The following is a 21,442-nucleotide window of genomic DNA, read 5'->3' as shown; positions in this document are numbered from 1 at the left end:
CAGACCCACAGCGGGAGAGGGAAAGAGCAGAGACAGGGGGTGGGGGTTGGGGGGCGCGAGGGCCCAAAGTGGGCACATGCACAAGGAGGTAGGAATGGACACGCAGACCACTGGGGATGCCCGGTGGAGCCCGCCCCCCGCCCCAGCACAGACACAAACATTCACATACTCACCCAGAGCAACACATACGCTCACAGACACACTGAAACCCAGAGTCTGGCGCGGGGCGGGGGACGGGGGTGGGGGTGGGGGGAAGCAGTCCTGAGCGGGGAGATGACAGGCCAGCCTCCCGTTGAGGGGTCTGGAGACTTGATCACTGGGAGACCCCACGACAGAGCAGGCAGACACCCAGAACCTGTGAGGTTAAGACTCAGCCACGGAGGCCGAAGACCGGCGGACGCGCCCTCCGGGCCTCTTTGCCTTGACCCACTTGCGGAGAAGGGGGGTGGGGGTGGGGGGCGGTGGAAAGAAGTCCCAGCCGACTACAGTTCCCAGCAGACACCGCGGCGGCCCCTTCCCCCAAGTGCGGCCCCTCTCCGCCGGGGCTGATGGAAAATGTAGTCCCAGACCCGGGGCAGGCCGGTTGAATGGTGTGCCTGTGTCTGTGTGTTTGGAGGGGACTGAGCCCCAGAGCTTCGCAGGCTCCCTCGGGGAGCCCCGGCGTCTCCTCGTCTCTGCAGACTCTTGGGTTCCGGGGACTCGGTTCAGTTGGATGCTGGGGACCCCCTTGGCTCCCCCAGCACCGTGGGGGTACCCCCATGCTCTGCCCGCAGCCCCCAGCCCCGCTCCGACCCTCGGCGGGCGGCCTGCCCCTTTAAGAGTGGCCCCGCTGACATCACGGCAGGGGGGGGGGGGGGTGGGCTGGCCCGGCTCCCGGCTCCGCGGCGGCTGCAGGACCCGGCTCCGCTCTGCGCCCGCCTGCTGCTCTGGGGACCCCGGCCCGGGACGCCCCCTCCCGCCTCCTGCAGCCGCCCAGACCCCAGGCTCCGCCCCAGGCCTGGCCAGAGCCCCAGTCCTCCTCAGGGGAGCCCCAGGATTGCCCCCGCGCTCTCTCCTTCTCAGGGTCTCTCTCTCTCTCCCCCCTGTCTCTCTCTCTCTCTCTCTGCCTCTTTCCCTAGCTCAAGGTCTCTGGGTCTCAGCATCTCTCAGCCCAGGGCCTCTGAGCGTCTTCCTGTCTCTTTCTGTCTCTGTCTCTCTGGCCTCTCCACTTCCAGAGCCCCGGAATCTCTGAGCCTGAGAGCAGAGGGGGTCTTAGAGCTGATCTCTGTCTCTCCTTTCCTCTCTCTCTCTCTGTCTCTTCTAGGCCGTCTCTGTGTCTCCCCTGGTCCCCAGACCTGCGAGTCTCAGCATCTCTCAGCCTCGAGGTCTCCGTGTGTCCCGGACCCTCGGCCCCGTCTCTCTGCCTCTCTGTGCGCCCCTGCCCCTCTCGGGCTCTCTGCCTCTGTTTCTATTCTCTCTCCCTCCCTGCCTCCCCCATTCTCAAGGCCCAGCTCCCTCCCTCCCTGCAGCCTCCCCCTCCCTTCCCGCCCCTCCCCTCCTCCGCAGTAGCCAATGAGCGGCCGCCGGTCCCAGCTCCCGGCGCCGTCCGCCGAGTGAGGCCGCGGGCGCGGGGGGTGGGGGGTGGGAGGCCGGGAGGGGGCCGGGACGCCGGGCTCCGGGGCGGGGGCGGGGGGCGCGGGCACCGGCGACCCCGGTGGCGGCGGCGGCGGCCGGGGGAAGCCGCGGGGCCGGTCATGCGGCTGCGGGGCCCGCGGCCCGGAGCGTCCGCCCAGCCCTGAGCGAGGTGAGCGCGAGGGGAGGGTCCTGGAAGGAGTGGGGGGTCCCCTTGAGGTGGCTGGGAGCTAGGGGTTGGGGCTAAAAGGGCCCTGAAGGGACCTGGGGTGTGGGATTCTGGCGGTCCGGACGCCCGAGTTCGGGAGGCAATGAGGGGTGGGGGGACATCGGGCCTAGGGAATCCGGGAGGACAGGGTCCGAGGGTCCTGGAGTGGGGCAACTGTACTCTTAATGTCCGAGTCTTAGAGACCGTGGGCCCTAAGGAGGGTGCAGGCCAGGTCCTTGAGGGAGGCCGTCCTGGATGAGGGGGGAGGGCCCGGGCCCGGTGAGAGCAGGATGTGAGTCTGAGAAGGGGTCCCCAGGAACGGGGAATACGTTCCTCAAGAGATTGGAGGGAGACGGAGTTTGGACTTGGGGCTTGGAGAATGGGACTCCTGGGATCCGAAGGATCCTGAATCCAGAAGAGGCTGCAATACAGAAGGATAAGAAGGTGGCTCCAGGCCTGGGGGAGGGTCCCAAAGGAAAAAGGGCTAGAGGAGAATGAGATCTGGGCAGGCCACTTGGAGTCCGGAGGAATCAGAGCACAGCAGGAGTGGGTTTCTGAGGCGAAGTGAGAAAGGTGTCAGTGGGCAAGGTCCCAGCTGACAGTCCAAGGAGTCATGGCGGGTGGGGGGAGCTGAGGTCAGCTACCTGGGACTCAGGCAGTCAGGGTGACTGGGGTTTTGATGCTTGTTTCTGAGCTGAGTGGACTGGAAGGGGAGCAAGTAGCTGGCGGTTAAGCCCCGGAGCGTCGGGATGGGGGATGGGAGGAAAAGCTGGACAGAGCTCTGCCAGACTTGCATCCCTGACTCCTCCAGGAGGCTGGGGGTGGGGTCTGGTGGGGGGTGAGGGCTCTGGGTGCTGAGATGGGGGGTGCGCAGTGATGAAAGTTGTCTGACTCCAAGATCCTTATTGGCATGGGGCAGAGTTTCAAGGCTCCAAGAATTCTGATTAAAGAAAGCGGGGTCTCAAGTCTTGGCTGCATTGAACGGGGGGTGGGGGGGGGTGGGCAGAGAGAGAGGGAGACACAGAATCGGAAGCAGGCTCCAGGCTCTGAGCCATCAGCCCAGAGCCCGACGCGGGGCTCGAACTCATGGACCGCGAGATCGTGACCTGAGCCGAAGTCGGATGCTCAACCGACTGAGCCACCCAGGCGCCCCTAAACTTTTTTTTTTTTAACGTTTATTTATTTTTGAGATAGAGAAAGACAGAGCATGAACGGGGGAGGGGCAGAGAGAGAGGGAGACACAGAATCAGAAGCAGGCTCCAGGCTCTGAGCCATCAGCCCAGAGCCCAACGCGGGGCTCGAACTCACGGACCGCGAGATCGTGACCTGAGTTGAAGTAGGACGCTTGACTGAGCCACCCAGGCGCCCCTTCACCTTCCTAGTTTAAAAAGATGGTGGGGATCCCGGGTATTCAGGGACGCAGAGATCCCTGGATGAAATAGGATGGGAATCCCAAGTTGAGTCCCCCCAAATCATGGGATTGTGTGGTGCAGGGGAAAGTTCTTGGCTGGGGGATGGGGGGACAAGAGTGGGAAGTATGGGATTATGAGCTCCCTAGCTCAAAACTCCAGCTCCCCGACTGTAATTTGGAAGGCCACAGCTATGAACTGGAGATCTCTCGTGTTTTGAGGCTCCAACGTTAGAGGGATCAGAATTTCAGGTTGGATGTGTAATTGGAAGTCCTAACATTGGAAGTTAGAATCTGGATTCTCTGGTAGGGAATTTGGGGACCTTGTGATGGCACATGAAGGGGGAATCATGGACTTCCTGATTTGGGGGTTTAGGGTTCAGAGCACTGATCCCTAGTTTGAAAGATGGTCTAGGGTACTCTGGCTAGGGTGCTGAATTGAGGGGGTGGGCGGGTCCCAGCTCATGGTTTTGACATTCTGGAATCTCTAGCCAAAATCCAGGCTCCAGGTCTCTGAGTCCCAGTGTTCTGGGATCCAGCAGCTTGAGATGGAGCCCCAGCATCCCAGGTGAACCTGCCTGGATCTGGGATGGGGGGGATTAGGGTTCTGGAATCTTACCTCTGAGTCATGGGCCACGATCTCAGATTGAGGTATCAGATTGAGTTATCAAATTGAGGTCAAGGCACAGGAACAGAGTCAGAAGGTTATGGGGTCAAGGTCCTGGTGTCAGAATTGGGTATTAAATGTCAAGAGAAGAGTCCAAGTGTTTTAACTTGGGCAGGAGCCTCTGCTCAAGGTCTTGGTTAGTGGGTCCTTGGTTAGTGGGACCCTTACTTAGGGTTCTTCTTGTTAGTGACCCACTTGGGGGGGGGGTTCTGGTAACTATTCAGAAACAGACTCCAAGAGAAAAGGGTTAAGGTACCACGAGTCAGGATTGGGGAGATATGCCTGGTTCTTATGTTGGAATGCCTGGTCAGTGTAAGTTTGAGTCATGGGACCAGGCTCAAGGTTAAGGATTCTGGTGGGGGGCTCGGGAAAGGGCCTAAGGTTAGGGTTGGAGGGCCTGGTTCTGGCATTGAGAATATGGGAGTTGAGCTTCTAGTCAGAGTCATGATATTTGGGACCCAGGTCCAGACACATGGTTGGAGCTAAGGTCCAATCTCTGGATCTGGGCTAAAGGGTTACAGTTGAAAATCTTATTCTGGGGCTGGCGATCTGGTGTGGGACCTCTCATCAGGATCCAGAACACAAGTGTCAGGTGTGGGAAGGCCAGGCCTGGGGCTGAAGGTCAACAGTTGATGTCACTGGTTCCCATCCAGAAATGGGGTCATGGATTAGGGCACAGAGGTCAGAGCCTGGGTCCAGTGTCCAGGTGTTTGCTTGGGGTTGGGGAATCTAGTTAGCCCCACCAGGGCTCTCCAGGACACCAGCTTTCTGTCTCTCACTCAGGCCCCGCAGGGCGCCCCCCGCCGCTGACGATGAGTCATTGCAGCAGCCGCGCCCTGACCCTGCTGAGCAGCGTGTTCGGGGCGTGTGGCCTGCTGCTCGTGGGCATCGCGGTCAGCACTGATTACTGGCTGTACATGGAAGAGGGAACGGTGCTGCCGCAGAACCAGACCACGGAGGTCAAGATGGCCCTGCACGCAGGCCTCTGGCGGGTCTGCTTCTTTGCAGGTACGGACCTCACCTGCCATCCATTCAACTGCCCCTGCCTTGCCTGGGACCGGAGAGCCCTTACCTGTACTTCTATCCCTTGGGTTCCAGAAGTCCAGAAACTGGTCCTGTTTTTCTCCTGGAGACCCGACCTCTAGCCCTTTATGTCCTGGATCTGAGAGCCCCATGCTCACACAATTCCAGGGTCCCTAATCCCTGGAGAGTCCATCAGTCCTTGTCTCCTGGACAGTTCCAGTGTTGAATGGGCAGAATAAAAACCCTGCCTCTCCGGAACTCAGGAGCCTCTCATCCAGCTTTACCTTCTTGTCTCTCCCCCCCCCCCCCCAGGCCGGGAGAAGGGTCGCTGTGTGGCCTCAGAGTATTTCCTTGAACCGGAGATCAACTTGGTGACGGAAAACACGGAGAATATTCTGAGTGAGGGGAAGCGGGGGCGGGGGGCAGGCAAAGGGGGGCAGGATCACAGGGAGAGTCCTGGGAGAAAGGGCAGCACCAGGGAAGGGGTGGGGTGGAAGGGAAGGAGTAGAAGCTTGAAAGAAGGCAGAGGCTGGATGAAGAGAACCCTCCAGGTTGATGGGGCGGGGCCTGAGCAGTGGGTGGAGTCAACAGGAATGGGGTGGGGCCAAACCAAAAGGGGTGGGGCCTGGGCTAAGGAATGGGGCCAGCAGTGGAGGTATGGGAAAGGGGAGGAGCCACAAAGGGGGTGCGGATGATGGGAGTGGAGAGTTAGGGGGAATGGGAAGGTGTCAACCCCCCCCCCCGAGTCTCCCCTCACCCCCTGTCTCTCCCTTTACCCTCTCTCAGAGACGGTGCGCACAGCCACCCCCTTCCCCATGGTCAGTCTCTTCCTAGTGTTCACGGCCTTCGTCATCAGTAACATCGGCCACATCCGCCCACAGAGGACCATTCTGGCCTTCGTTTCTGGTATCTTCTTCATCCTCTCGGGTGAGCCCAAGGAAAGGACTTAGGGGCTGGGGGACTGTTGCTGGTTCCAGGAACCTGTGGTCTCTCTTCCACTAAGAAAGCCGCTTCCTTGCTGTGTGATCTGGAGGGGTTGCAGAACCTCTCTGAGCCCCCACTTTCCTTCTCTGTGAAATGGAAATCACAGCACCCATTTCACAGCTTGTTGGGAGGACCAAATCATAGCGAATGTTTATGGGGTGCTAATTAGGTATGGGGCTCTGTTCTGATGCTCTCCACAACCCTGTGAGGTAAATGCTATCAACAGCCCCATTTTACAGATGCAGAAACAAATGATCAGAGAGATGAAGTAATTTGCTCAGGCCCATACAACTAGTGACACAGAGCTGGGACTCAGCCTCACACCTTTTGCCTCCAGAGGCTGTGTTTTTTAACCACTCCTGATATTTTAGCAGTTAACATATCATAAGGCTCTTTATTTTCTGTGCAACATTGTATTCGAAAATTTTTCAAATAGAAAAGTGGAAAGGATTTTGGAATGAACACCCATGGACGGACCCACCACTTAGAGTCAACTGTTACCCTATTACTAGACTTGCTTTGCCCCGTATCTGTCCATCTATCTATATTTCTATCCATCCATGAATCCACCTTTATTTCTTTATGCAGTTCAAAGAAAAGTGTCCATAAATCTCACCCAAAGTATTTCACCATGCACATCATTAGCTACATTTCAATATTTGTTTGTTTCTTCTTTTGAGACATGAGGATCTTTTGCACAAGTGATCTCACACCTTTTCCATAACATCTTTGCCAGGGAGTGTTATTATTAGCACTCACTTGATAAAATGGGGGCACTGAGGCCCACAGTTGTGCAGGGAGTTGCCCAAGACGCATAAACTGGTGCTGGGGGACCGAATGTCCTGAGCTCCCCTGCAGAGCTCTGTCTTAGGTGTTACCCTCCTCCAATGTCAGCACTGCATGGTCCATTTCAGTCCATCTCAGCTCAGTTCAGCCCGGGTCAACTCAGCCCTAACACATTTAACTCATCAATCTGGTCCAACTAACCCCAGTGTATTTTGACTCAGTTCTTCAACTTGGCTCAGATTCATTCAACATAATTTAGTTACACTCCATTCGGGTCCTTCTAATTCAGTTGATATTTTATGAACAAAGCCTGCATACGTCTCATTTCCATTCTGTCCCCTGGGTCCTGTACTTGGATCCCTCTGGAGTGTTGGCTCCACAGATAGTTGAAGATGGATGTTTGGGTACCCCCAATCTCCTCCCTGCTCCTCAGCCAGCTTTCTCCAGGCCACACCTCCCCCCTGCCTCCAACCTAACCTGAAGAGGCATTTTCCAAAGAAACCAGGGTGCAACCTGCCTGTAAACTTGAATCGCAGCATGTGGAGCCAGACACGGAGCTAAAATAAGGCACATAGAATATCACCATCCCAGAGCGTCAGAGCCGAAAGGGCTCATCGTTTTTTCATATGGAAAAATAGTGTCCTACAGAGAGAGAGGAAGTGGGGCGAGGGTAGTTGCTTTTATTCAATCTACCCAAAACACTAGAAGGAAAATCCCATTGTTTGCTGTTCACAGAAGGGGTAGCGTAGCCCAGTGACAGAGTAGTCGGTTAGCATAGAGGGTGTTCTCCTCCCAAAACCCAGGATCATGCTCCTGTGGTGCCCCAGGACCTGACTTCCCAAGATCAGGCTGAGGATCGATGGTGCTGTCATGGCTGGAGGTCAGGCCTCTGATGTAACAACAGAGCAATTTGGGGAGATTGAAGCCTGCTTCCTAAAGCCCTTCCTTGAGTTCATTTCACAAAATACGGCCTATGGTCATGTGCTTTCAAGGTTTTGGGGTGTAGTGACCGACAGTTCATACTGCTGTGAACCTAGAAAACCCTGCATTCAAATTCTTCCCCTTAACTTCATGGGCTACAGAATGGAATTGCTGAGAGGAAATATCTTTTTTTTAATGTTTTTATTTTTATTTTTGAAGGAGAAAGAGACAGAGTGTGAGCAGAGGAGGGGCAGAGAGAGTGGGAGACACAGAATCCAAAGCAGGCTCCAGGTTCTGAGCTGTCAGCACAGAGCCTGACATGGGGCTGGAACCCACAAGCTGTGAGATCATGACCTGAGCTGAAGTCAGACACTTAACTGACTGAGCCACCCAGGCACCCCTTTAAAATAATGTTTTTAAGTTGATTTATTTTGAGAGAGAGAGAGAGAGAGAGCACGCAAGTGGGGGAAGGGCAGAGAGAAAGAATCCCAAGCAGGCTCCACACTGTCAGCCCATGGGGCTCGAACTCATGAAACCATGAGATCATGACCTGAGCTAAAACCAAGAGTCAGACGCTTAACCGACTGAGCCACCCATGTGTCTGGAGAGGACACATCTTAGGGGATAGCAAACCCATGTAGGGCCAAATGGTACCTATTTCAGGCTTTGTGAGCCATAGGGTTGTAGTGTCACAACAACCAGAGGTGCAGCAGTGGGCATGGCTGTGCCCCAGTGATACTATTTATAGATCTTGACATTTGAGTTCCATGTAATTTTCACGAGCCATGAAATATTCTTCTCGTTTTGTTTTGTTTTGTTTTTCTCACCATTTAACAATGGAGAAACCATGCTTAGCTCACAAACCATACAAAAACAAGTGTTGGAGCAAACGGTAGTTTGCTGACCCCTGGTCCAGATCATAGATGTGAAGGGCAACCATACATATAGACATACATGGTGCTAATCACAGCAACAGCCAAAATAATAAGCACTTCATGGAGTGCCATGGTTTGGGGAAGTCTTAAGTGCTTTATGCAGGTTATTTCGTTTTCTTTACCTCGTAAGGCAGATGCCACTGTGATTCTCATTCTCCAGGTGAGGAAACAGAAGCACTCACAGGTGACCTTGCTCCATAGTGGAAGCAGGATCGCCCACCCAAGCTTTCACTATGGCACTGTATTGCCCCACCAAAATGAAAAATCACACACAAAAAATGGGGCACCTGGTTGGCTCAGTCAGTAGAGCATGGGACCCTTGATCTTGGGGTGAGTTTGAGCCCCATGTTGGGTGTAGAGATTACTCAAAAAAATAAGAAAATAAAAAATAAAAAGCTTTTTAAAAAATCATAAAAATTAAAGAGATTTAAAAGTAGAGGAAAGGATGGAAACAGTACCAGCTTCTTAGATCCTAGAACAGAATAATCTAGTCTATCTGCCTCATGTTCCCAATGAGGAAACCAAGACTTGGAGAGAGAGACAGAAGTTAGTTGCTTAAGGGCTGGTAAATGGTGGGTTTGGCATTCAATTCTGGATAAAGTGGTGGGAGATTTGGGGCAGGGGAGGGATTGGGTCACACCTGGGTGCTAAGCATCTTTCAGGGAGCATGTTGGGAATGGACTAGTGGGGGGAAAAGAAAAGAAATTGGCAAACCAAGGAGGAAGCTTATGCAGTGGTTTCGGCAAGAGCAGCTGGGGCCTGAGCTGGGCTAGGGATGGAAAGCTAAAGGCAACAGGATGACTTTGACAGAGAAGTAGATCGACAGAAGAATCAATGGAACCAGATGACTGACTCGATATGGTTGGCGAGAGAAGCAGGGAGGAGGATGGAATGTCATTGATTTTCTTTTTCCAGGTCATAAGAAACATGCTTCCCATGCAAAGCCCATATTAACCCCTGACCCGCAACATGCATCTACTCATTCATTTGCTCATCAAACATTTACCCAGACATCCTACATGCCAGGTCCTGAACAGAGCACTGAAGATGTGGCTGAATCCTAAGTGAGAGCTCACATTCAGTCAGTTACAAAACAGCCCCAATTACCCAGCAAATCAAAACTACACACTTGCTTAAATCCCTTCAATGCTCAGTGGATTCCCGTTGCACTTAGAATACATCCAAACTCCCCATGCTAGCCTACAAGGTTTTCCATGATTTGGCTACTGCTCAGATCTCTGACCTCATTTCCTAACCCACTAACATTCTCTTCATTGCTTACAACCTCAGCCACACTGGCCTCCTTCTATTCCTTGAAAATGCTCATCTCAGTCCCATATGAGGACTCTGCACTCATTATCCCTTCATGCTTGGAAGTCTCTTCCTCCTGGTACTCAAAGGGCTTGAACTTTCTCCCTTCAGAGTTTGTCTCCCTGACAACAGTATGTAATATTGCCTCACCCCCACTATACTATGTACCACATTGCAAACTTTATATTTGTTTCATCACACTTATTGCTATTGTCATCTTATTTGCTTCCTGCCTCCTACCAGAATGTACCCTCCAAAATACATGGACACTTACAAACATTCTCTCATTTGTGTCTGCAAAGCCTAGATGAGTTTCTGGTACAAACTACACATTGAAATATTTGTATGAAGGATGAATGATAAGGACAGCTTAAGGCATTCTGGGAAAGGGGAAGATGTATTAACTTGGTACTGTAGGGTGGTGGAGGGTGGTGGTGGAGTGACCTGGGAGGGCTTCCAAGAGGAGGTGACATCTGAGTAGATGAAGCTGAAAGGGCGAGGGGGAATTTTTCAAATGAAGGAAGAATAGTGCCTTGTACGGTGGTGGAATTCACAGCAGGTGTTAATGCCCTAGAAAGCATCTAAGGCAGACGTAGACTCATGTGCAGCTCTCCATGGTCCTGAAACCGTATTGTTCTAAGGCCGGGTTGTTTCTATTCAGCTTGGAATGTAGGTGATTCTTGCCTAGGGTGGTATTCTGAACCAGATGTGGGGCGAGGTGGGAGGGGGGATGTAGTGGGAGTTGGATCACAGAGAAAGGAAGTGGGGAGGGAAGGAGGGAGAAAGAGAAGAAAGGAGAAAAAAGGGGGAAAGATTATTTTTGGAGAACCAGAGCCACTACAAAATATCCAGGAAGTAGAAAGAATGATGAGAATAACTTTTGCTATTGTTTTTACATGATTTTTAATTAGTAAAAACAAAAAAAGCAAAAAAAGCCACAAAAAATTCTCTCTCTTTGGGAATATTTGTTTATTTGTTTCCTTATCAACCTTTGCTCCTGACTTGCCTTATGCAGAATGTCTGTTGTTTAGAACTGTAATCTAAAACGGAATCAAGGTGGTTAGCAGGAGTCAGATCACAGAATCTGGGATGTCAGGCTGAGGAATGAAAAACTTCTGTGCACAACAGGGAGCCAAGGAAGAATTTTGACAAGAGAAGGCTAGAGTTTGTATGGGTTTTAGAAAGAACCAGTACCTAAAGCAGGGAGATAGGGATTTAAGGGCAATGGTATAAGCATTGACAATAAACCTTAACTGGGCCAGAGGATTTGTGGTTACAAGAAGGTTTTTTTTGTTTGTTTGTTGTTTTGAGAGAGAGAGAGAGAGAGAGAGAGAGAGAGAGAGAGAGAGCAGGGGAAAGGGGCAGAGGGAGAGAGAGAGAATCTCAAGCAGGTTCCACACTAAGCGCACAGCCCAACACAGGGCTCTATCCCATGACCCCGGGGCCATGACCTGAGCTGAAATCAAGAATATGGGGCCCCTGGGGGCCCCTGGGTGGCTCAGTCGGTTAAGCAGCTGACTTCGACTCAGGTCATGATCTCGCAGTCCGTGAGTTCAAGCCCTGCGTCGGGCTCTATGCTGACAGCTCGGAGCCTGGAGCCTGTTTCAGATTCTGTGTCTCCCTCTCTCTGACCCTCCCCCATTCATGCTCTGTCTCTCTCTGTCTCAAAAATAAATAAACGTTAAAAAAAATAATTAAAGAATATGGGGCACCTGGGTGGCTCAGTCGGTCAAGCATCCGACTTCAGCTCAGGCCATGATCTCACGTTTGTCAGTCCGGACCCCACATTGGGCTCTGTGTTGACAGCTCAGAGCCTGGAGCCAGCTTTGGATTCTGTGTCTCCCTCTCTCTCTGCCCCTCCACTGCTCTCTCTCTCTCTCTTTTAAAAATAAATAAATGTAAAAAAAAAAAAGAATTGGATGCTCAACCGAGACACCCAGTTACCCCACAAGAAGGGGTTTTGATTTATGAGAGATTCAGGAAGTAAAATGGACATGACTTGATGACTGAGAATCTTTGGTGGATGAGAGAGAGAGAGAGAGAGAGAGAGAGAGAGAGAAAGAAAGAAATCAGGATGACTCCCCTGGTACCTGACTAGGGTACTAGGGACATGGGTACTTGAGTGAGTGTGGATTGTAGGATTCCTTTGCTATTTCTTTTCTTTAAGCCTGGTCATCTTTCTGGATCTATCTCGGATGCTTTTCCACCACACTTTGTGGGCCCACTCTTCTTGAATACCAAAATTATGGAATTCTAGAAATTGAAAGTGCTATGGATGTTCAGAGCAAGGAAAAGTTAATTCCTAGAGGAAATGGAGAAATGGGGGGATTTAGCGTGCATTCAAAAAAAGAAAGCAACTAATGAGCTTTGCTAGAAGCTCGAGTTGCTTGGCAAGTATACTCATCCATTCAACTGGTATTTATTATTGTGCTACATGATAGCGATGCAAACAGGAACAAGGTAGTCTAGTTCCAAGCATCCCAGTGGGGGAGATGTATGGTGGAAACAATTACAGATACAAATTACATGTTAGGTAGTAATCAGAGTGACAAAAAAATAGGACAGGGGAAGGAGAGTAATGGGGGGCATTATCTCAATCACTCCAATCTTTTTTAGATGTTATTTTTTGAGAGAAAGAGAGAGAGAGAGAGAGCGCGCATGAGAGGGGGAGGTGCAGACAGAGAGGGAGACATAGAATCTGAAGCAGGCTCCAGGCTCTGAGCTGTCAGAATGGAGCCCAATGAGGGGCTTGAACCCACCAGCCATGAGATCATGACCTGAGCTGAAGTTGGACACTTAACCAACTGAGCCACCTAGGCGCCTCACTCCAATTTTTTTTGAGTTTATGCATTTATTTTGAGAGGGCAGGGGCAGAGAGAGAAGGAGAGGGAGAATCCCAAGCAGGCTCCCCACTGTCAGCCCAGAGCCTGATGTGGGGCTCAATCCCACAACCGTCAGATCATGACCTAAGCCAAAATTAAGAGTCCAATGCTTAACTTACTGAGCCACCCAGTTGCCCCAATCAGTCCAATTTTTTAATGAAAACTTTGAAATCAATAGAAGAGTGCAATGAGCATTGTATACTTTCCTCCACCTGAATCCTGCACTTTTCTGATGTTTTGCCATATTCTTTCTCTTTTTTTCCACCCTCCTCTTTTTCTCCCCTCTCCCCATGCTTTTCTGGGACGTTACCATTTATTTATTTATTTTTTTTAACGTTTATTTATTTTTGAGACAGAAAAAGACAGAGCATGACCGGGGGAGGGGCAGAGAGAGAGGGAGACACAGAATCGGAAGCAGCCTCCAGGCTCCGAGCCATCAGCCCAGAGCCCGACGCGGGGCTCGAACTCACGGACCTCGAGATTGTGACCTGAGCTGAAGTCGGACGCTTAACCGACTGAGCCACCCAGGCGCCCCGACGTTACCATTTAAAATTAAGTTATGGACATCACAATAGTTCATCTCTAAACACTGTAGGATGCATCTCTTAAGAGGAAGGGCATTCTACTACACCACCATTATCATACCAAGAAATCTTCCAGTAATGCCATAATATAATTTATTCCATTCGCAGACTGTCCCATTGTTTCAAGAATGCCTTTTATAGCTCCCCTCCCCAAACCAGGATTCAAGCTTGGTTCACACACAGCATTTAGTTCACGTCTCTTTTACTCTAGACTAGTTCCCCCACTATTTTTTTTTACAACACTGACTTCTAAAATGTACTTCATTATAAAAATACAGAAAGAATAGTATAAATAAGTGAAATCCCGTGTATCCTTCTCTCAGCTTCAAAAAGTTACCAACATATGGCGAATCTTTTTTTAGTCCCACGGCCGTATCTCCCTTCTGCACTTCGCTACGTTATTTTAAGGCCAGCCTCTGCCATTAAATCGTTTTTACCCACAAATATTTCAGTATATCTTGGAGAAGTAAGTACTTTGTTATTTAACATAGCCATCATGCCCAAACAATTAAGAATAGCTGCTTAATATCATTTAATATCTAGTCAGGGTTCTCCTTCCCCACGTATCTCATAAATAAGTGCCTTTTTACAGTTAGTTTGTCGCAAATCAGGATTCAAATTCCACCTGTGCATTTAGCTGATAGATCTCTGAAGCGTCTTTTAATCTATAATAGTCTCTCTCCTATTTTTTCCTTGCCACTTATTTGTTGCTGAAATCTGGTCATGTGTCTTGTAGAATTCCTACCTCCAGGATTTTTCCCGTTGCCCTCTCATGTTGTGTAATATGCTCATTCATCCCTGTGTTTACCTATAAAACTGTTGATCCAATCCAGGTTTATGGGTTTCTGGTGTGTGTGTGTGTGTGTGTGTGTGTGTGTGTGTTTGGCAAAAAAATACTTCAAAGATAGGTGGTGCTGTTTATATCCTACCGCACTGCATCCAGAGACACAATGCCTGGTTGTCTGTCTTTGGGGGTGTTAAGAATGATCACTGGATGCAGTGTTACTGGCTTGACCCATATCACTGTCCTTTGGAAGCCTGCTGACCAAGGTGTCAGTTACTATAGAAGGTCCCCGTCTTAGATCTGTTTGATTGTTTTTCCATGGCGTCGTTTGATTTGTTCCTTGTTGCTTGCTTTCTCTGTAAACTGGGAGTCATGTCTACACTAGAGGCTTTATTAGATCCAGGTTAAAAATGTTTGGCAAGCAGATACAGAGGAGTGCTGCGTTCGTATGTCCCATCACTTCGTGTGGTGAATAATGTCAGGTCGTTCCCCGTGACGGGAACAAAGTTTGAAACTTTGGTAAAGGTAATGGTCATCAGGGCTGTTCATTGAAAAGGGAGTTTCCTCTTTCTAATGAATAAGTGATTTCCCGGGTGATACTTTGGTACCTTGGGGAGGAAAAATCCTGTTTTGGAATACCTAGTTTGTTGAATTTCTTTTTGTTGTTCTGGAAAAAAATTTCAACCTACGGAAAAATTAGCCAAAAATAATGCAGTAAACTCACATATACCCTTCCGGTGGACCAAATTTTAATGTTTTGCCATGTTCTCTCTCTCTTTCTATCCATATTGTATCTGAGATATATATATATATATATATATATATATATATATATATATATATATACACACACTTGAACATAAGTAGCAAACACCTCACCCCTAAATACTTCAGCAAGTATCTCCTAAAAACAAGTGTATCCATTCCCTTTTCTTTCATTTTTAATGTTTTTATTTATTTTTGAAAGAGAGAGAGAGAGAGAGAGAGACAGATCATGAGCAGTGGAGGGGCAGAGGGAGAGGGAGACACAGAATCCAAAGCAGGTTCTAGGCTCTGAGCTGTCAGCTCAGACCCTGACGCGGGGCTCGAACCCACAAACCGTGAGATCATGACCTGAGCTGAATTGGACGCTTAACCGACTGAGCCACCCAGGCGCCCCTCCATTCCCTTTTCTAACCACAGTACAATAATCAAATTCAGGAAGTTTAACATTTATACAATATTATAGCTAAAACACCATCCATATTCAAATTTCACCAATGGTCCCAATGCTGTCTTTTGTAGTCATTTCTGCCCCCTCTCATCCCAATTCAGTTTGCAATCTAGGAGCATACGTTGTATATCCCCATCCTGTCTCTTTCGTTGCCTTTCATCTTTTATATAGTTCCTGTGCCTTTTTAAAGAAGAAATATCTTTCATGTTGACTTTTTTGAAGAGCTCAGCCAGTTGTCTAGTGGAATGGCCACAGTTTCCTTAGGAGTGGATTCAGGTTACACATTTCCAGCGGGAAGGCCACGTAAATGGAGTTGTGGCACGCTCACTTCAGGAGGTAATGGTGTCAGTCAACTCCACTATTGGTGATGTTCGTTTTGGTCACTTGCTTGAGATGGTATGTTAAGTTCCTTTATGATAAAGGAAGCTTTTATTTTTATTCATTTATTTATTTATTTTTGAGAGAGAGAGAGAGAGAGAGAGATGAGTGGAAGAGGGGCAGAGAGAGAAGGAGACACAGAATCCAAAGCAGGCTCCAGGCTCTGAGCTGTCCGATGCGGAACACGAATCCACGAACCTCGAGATCATGACCTGAGCCAATCTCACAATCCCTCAGTCATGAGATCATGGTCCATGAGTTCAAGCCCTGCGTGGGGCTCCGTGGTGACAGCTCAGAGCCTGGAGCTTGCTTTGGATTCTGTGTCTCCCTCTCTCTCTGCCCCTCCCCCCCAAAAAAATAAACATTAACTTTTTTAATGTTAATTTATTTTTGAGAGAGAGACAGAGTGCTAGCAGGGGAGGGGCAGAGAGAGAGGGAGACACAGAATCCAAAGCAGCTGTCAACACAGAGCCTGACACAAGGCTCAAACCCATAAACTGTGAGATCGTGTCCTGAGCTGAAGTCAAATGCTCAACTGACTGAGCCACCCAGATGCCCCAAGAACCCTCTTCATTTTAAAAAATATTTATTTATTCTAGAGAGAGAGAGAGCACTAATGGGAGAGAAGCAGAGAGAGGAGGAACAGAGGATCCAAAGTGAGCTTGGCACTGACAGCAAAGAGCCCAATGTGGGGCTCGAACTTACAAACCATGAGATCATGACCTGAGCCAAAGTCAGACATGTAACCACCCAGGTGCCCCAGGAACTCTCTTCAGACTAGTCCCTGCATCCTTTTCTGATATGTCCCCATCATTTTTTTTTTGTTGCATATTTCTTTGCTTTATGGCACAATTACACTTTTATTGCCTCTCCCCCAGGCTTCAAATTAGCTACTTCTTCTGGAAGCCCTAGCTTATTATTTAGTGAGGGATGATATTAGAGACCAAACTCTGGGTGCTTGCTGTGCTCATTGCTGCTGGGGTGTCACTGCTGCTAGGATGCTTCAGGGCACAAAGTGGGGAATCATGTGCTTGTAAAACAGGAGTTTTATACTGATGCCCCAGGGTTCTTCCTTACCTCACCCCATTCTTATCTGTGTCTTCCTTTCTTCCAAATGAAAAATTCCAGCTCCCTAAATATCAGTATATTTGAACATTTGCTCAACCCTACACTGCTTAAGAACTGCTACCTCTAGACCACTGCCCCCCAAATCCACTAAGGTTGAAGATTTCTCTGCAGATCTTTTGTCTTTAGAGTGAAATATATAATCAAAGTACCGTATTCAAAAGTCACTTGGAATAATACTTTTACTCCTTCCTGTGGTTGTGCTACTCGTTTGATATAAACTTAGCTTCATTTATTTTTGTTTGTATTCAATTTTAGTTTTTTCTCCATCCTTGTTGGTTTCATCTTTTGAACATATAAAACATTAGCATTCTTCCAAGGGTCCAGATCATGCAAAAATCAGCAACGCCACTTTTCTCTCATCCCTTCCTTCCTCTTCTCCCTTATCTCCTGTAGGCGATCAGCCTCGTTTTTTGTTTTCCTTACCATGTCTCTTTTTGCAAAAATAAACAGATGCACATATGCATTTTATGTACTTTTTTTTTCCTTAAAAGCTAGCATTCTGTATACTCGTATATTCTTCTGTGCATCACTCTTTCTTGTTGTTGTTGTTGTTAAGCTGAGTGACAGTGTCTGGAACTCTCACTGAATGGCACACCAGTTCATAGAGACCATCCTCCTTCTCATTTCACAGTGGCACAGTCATCTGCTCTGGGATGTGTTACAATGTATCCCACTCATCCTCTCTGTAAGTTCATCTAGGTCATTTCCATTGTTTTGCAGTTATGAGTAATGTGGTGAATTAACATGTGCATATGTGCTTTCGTGTGGTTGGACAGATAGCTTCAGGGTAAATTCTTATGCATGAGATGGCTGAGTTAAAGGACAGATACATGTGTGGTTTTGTTAGATTTGGCCAGATTCCCCTCCACAGGGCCTGGGCCATTTTACACTCCCACTAGCAACACATAAGAGCTGCCGTTTCCCCAGCTTCACCAAAAGAACATGTTGTGAAGGTTATTAACTTTTGGTGACCTGATGGTTGAGAAACAGTGTCTCTTCACAGTTCCCATTTCTTCTATTCTGAGTAAAGGAGCATTTTAAAAAATGTTTATTTATTTTGAGAGAGAGAGAGACAGAGAGAGAGAGAGAGCAGGGGAGGGGCAGAGAGAGAGGGAGAAAGAGAATCCCAGGTAGGCTCTGCACGGTCAGCACAGAGCCCGATGCAGGGGTCCATCTCATGAACCCATGAGATCATGACCTGAGCCAAAACCAAGAGTTGAATGCTTAACCGAATGAGCCACCCAGGCACCCCAAGAGCATTTTTTTTTAAACAAGGAGCTCAAAGAAGGGACAAAGGAAGAGAGATGTAAATGAAGTGAAAGAGAGACTTGGAGAAGCCCGGAGGAAGAGTCTTGCAGTTGGAGGGAACAGCAAGAGCAAAGGCCCTGAGACAGAAATAAGCTGGACAAGTTCAAGGCAGGGTGAGACAGTCATGCGATCTAAGTAGAGGGAGCTCAGAGAAACTGACCAGGGATGAGGCTGGTGACAGATCGTGTATGCGTTGCAATTCAGGGGTCAGGAAAGTTTTCCTGTAAAAAGCCAGATATGAATATCCTCAGCTATACAGGCTGTGCTTGCCACTGTGAGTGCGGGCCACACAGGAGCAAAGGGGCGTGGCTGTGCACCAATAAAATTTTATTTATAGACCCTGACATTAGAAATTCATATACTTTTTTCTTAAGTTCACTTATTTATTTTGAGAGAGAGAGAGAGCACAAGCTGGGGAGGGGCAGAGAGAGAGAGAGAGAGAGAGAGAGAGAGAGAGAATCCCAAGTGGCCTCCATGCTGTCAGCACAGAGCCCAACGCGGGGCTTAAACTCAAGAACCGCGACATCATGACCTGAACTGACACCGAGAGTAAGATGCTTAACCAACTGAGCCCCCCCAGGCCGCCCCTGAAATGCATATACATTTTGAACTGAGGTATTCTAATTCACAAAACATAAAGTTGGTATGATTTGGTGGTTTTCGTATATTTGCAAGGTGGTATAATCATCCCTATCACCCGATCTCACAACATTTTCATTACTCCAGAAAGAAACCTCTTACCCTTTAACAACAGTCGGAATCTCCCCTCCACCCCATTCCTTGGCAGCCGCTAATCTACTCTCTGTGTCTACGGATTTGCCTATTTTCAGCATCACATATAAATGGAACCCTACAGCACGCATCTGTCTTCCTTCTCTTGAGCTTATTTTCTAAGTTCATCCACGTGGCCGTATATATCAGTATGCCGTTCCTTTTTTTGGCTGAATAATATTCCTTTATACGGCTATACCACATTTTGTTTATCCACTTAGTTGATAGACATTTGGGTTGTTTCCGCTTTTCGGCTATTAAGAATGCTGCTACAAACATTCATGCAAAGTTTTTGTGTGAACATATGTTTCCTATTCTCTTGGGTGGAGATCCCCAGTGGAGGAATCGCTGGGTCATGTGGTAATTCTATCTTTAACACTTTTAGGAACTGCCAACTGAAATTCGCATACTTTTTACATGCCACAAAATATCATTCTTCTTTTGATTTTTTTCCCAACAATTTAATTCTATGAAAGCCATGCTTAGCTAGAAGGGCCATACAAAAACAGGATGTGGGTGGGATTTAGCCCATGGCGCATAGTTGCTTGTTGTTGTTATTATTATTCATACAGTCTCAACCCAGGCCTCATCCTTTAGGACTCAGACAAAGACCATTCTTCCAGGAAGCTTTCCTTGGCTTCCCCTGCCCCTGCCTCTGTCCCTGCAACTCACCTATGTGGGCTGGTGCCTCTTCTGGACCTAGAGAACTCTGTGTTACTACTTCCCTTACTGTGCATATCACCGTGTATGCCACGACTGACCAATGCCCACATCTGCCTTCCCCAATTGCTCTGTGAGCTCCTGGACAGCAGATTAGGGGAGGAGTGAGGAGAGGAAGTTCATTCATCTCTGCAATCCCTGCACCCAGCCAAGGCCCAGCACAAGGGGCTTCAGGAAAAAAAAAAAAAAAAAAAAAAAGGAATTTAGTTCAGGACCCAGCAGGGAAGAGAGGGGAGGGGGCAGGAAGGGGCGGCAGTGATATGGGGGAGGGGCTGGGGCTGCAGCAAGGGATTCACTGCTAACGGCCCAAGGGCCCCCTCTGCTCCCCCAGGCCTCTCCTTGGTGGTGGGCTTGGTTCTTTACATTTCCAGCATCAATGACGAGGTCATGAACCGGCCCAGCAGCTCTGAGCAGTATTTCCACTATCGCTACGGGTGGTCTTTTGCCTTCGCCGCTTCCTCCTTCCTACTGAAAGAGGTGATGTCTGCGGGCCCCAGACTTGAATGGAGAGGGCTCTGGGGGCCCTCATTCCTGGGTCCAGGAGGAAGAGGAAGCTGGGGGTGTAGACTTTGGATTTAAGAGGGAGGTGGCAGCTGAGGGCCTAACCTCTGGGTCCTGGAGGAGGGGTCTGGGAGCTCCCAACTTCTGGGGTCCTGGGGGAGGAGGGGCTGGGAGGCTGGACTCCTGGGTCTGAGCGAGATGGGGGTGGGGGGGTCTGGAGTCTTGGGGTCATCGGGAGCTCGGGGTGGGGGGGCCAGCCTCTGGGACTCTGATCATGCGTTGCCACAGGGGGCTGGCGTGATGTCCGTGTACTTGTTCACCAAGCGCTACGCGGAGGAGGAGATGTACCGTCCGCACCCTGCCTTCTACCGCCCGCGACTCAGCGACTGCTCGGACTACTCCGGCCAGTTTCTGCAGCCCGAGGCGTGGCGCCGCGGCCGCAGCCCCTCCGACATCTCCAGCGACGTCTCCATCCAGATGACTCAGAACTACCCTCCAGCCATCAAGTACCCGGACCACCTGCACATCTCCACCTCGCCGTGCTGAGGCCTGCCCCTCGGAGCCCCCCTCTCCTCCTCTCCCTCCTCCTCCTCTTCCTCCTTCTCAGGGGTCTCCAGCCCCACAGCTCCGCACCCTCCCTCCGGGCTTCGGGATGCGTCCCGGAGGACTGCGTGCACGCTACAGCCGCGTCCGCTTCCCGGTGGCCCCGCCCCGCCGCCCTAGCCCCTCCCACTTTCCAAGGGCTCCTCCCCCTATCGGTCCCGTCCACTTGCAGACGGCCCCGCCTCCTCTCCCTGGGGCCCGCCCCTTTCCTCGGGCCCCGCCCCGCCCTCCAGTCTCCTCCCCACCGCTTTCCCTCCTGTGCGCACCCAGCGCGCACCCAGCGCGCAGGGCCCGCGGTGCCCAGCGCCCACCCACCCTGAGCCCCGCAACCCGCCGCCGCCTCGCCGCAGGGGCGCTGGGCTGGAGAGTAGGTTCGGCAGCCGCCTGGAATGCCAACCATTCTCTTCTCCCCTGGGCCCCCGACTTCTCTCTTCGCCCGCCCACTCTCATCTCCCGACCTTCCCGGTCCTTGCGTGCGGTGGGCGGCCTTCCTGCTGTGCCCGCGGCTGCGGGGTGGAGCGGGGCGCTGGACGCCGGGGCGTGGTTAACCTGGCGTTCCCTCCCACCCCGCCCCCCCACAGTTCTCCGCTCCCCTGGGAGGCCCCGTTCTTCCTCACCTGCTGGGCTCTTCTTGACCTCTTGAAGGTCGCCTGCCTTTTAGGGGGCGCCGTCTAACGGATCTCCTTGCTTTCTCAGCTGCCCTGGGCTTCTTTTTC

The 21,442-nt window shown here is 50.2% G+C and overlaps 1 protein-coding gene across 2 annotated transcripts; it reads left to right on the top strand.

The window, feature by feature from the left end:
• Positions 1–1,613: 1,613 nt before the first annotated feature.
• Positions 1,614–20,780, top strand: CACNG7 (calcium voltage-gated channel auxiliary subunit gamma 7). Of its 2 annotated transcripts, none has more exons than XM_058707065.1 (6): positions 1,614–1,783; positions 4,678–4,902; positions 5,230–5,316; positions 5,704–5,823; positions 19,954–20,099; positions 20,412–20,780. In XM_058707065.1, the coding sequence occupies exons 2-6, from the start codon at positions 4,707–4,709 to the stop codon at positions 20,667–20,669; spliced, it is 807 nt and encodes a 268-aa protein (XP_058563048.1). In that variant the 5' UTR covers positions 1,614–1,783; positions 4,678–4,706; the 3' UTR covers positions 20,670–20,780. The 2 variants fall into 2 exon arrangements, with proteins under 2 accessions (XP_058563048.1, XP_058563047.1); XM_058707064.1 differs by having other exon boundaries at positions 1,622–1,783; positions 5,704–5,844.
• Positions 20,781–21,442: the final 662 nt, after the last annotated feature.

The sequence above is a fragment of the Neofelis nebulosa genome, chromosome 17 (assembly GCF_028018385.1).
Source record: "Neofelis nebulosa isolate mNeoNeb1 chromosome 17, mNeoNeb1.pri, whole genome shotgun sequence".
Classification (NCBI taxonomy): domain Eukaryota; kingdom Metazoa; phylum Chordata; class Mammalia; order Carnivora; family Felidae; genus Neofelis; species Neofelis nebulosa.
Note: the sequence above shows the minus strand (reverse complement) of the source record. Positions and strands in the feature narration are given on the sequence as shown.

Excerpts from the sequence above, each read along its gene's own strand:
- CACNG7 (XM_058707064.1), top strand. The coding sequence starts at position 4,707 with ATGAGTCATTGCAGCAGCCGCGCCCTGACCCTGCTGAGCAGCGTGTTC. Across the intron at positions 4,903-5,229 it reads GCGGGTCTGCTTCTTTGCAG|GCCGGGAGAAGGGTCGCTGT; the intron begins GTACGGACCTCA and ends CCCCCCCCCCAG. Across the intron at positions 5,845-19,953 it reads TATCTTCTTCATCCTCTCGG|GCCTCTCCTTGGTGGTGGGC; the intron begins GTGAGCCCAAGG and ends CTGCTCCCCCAG.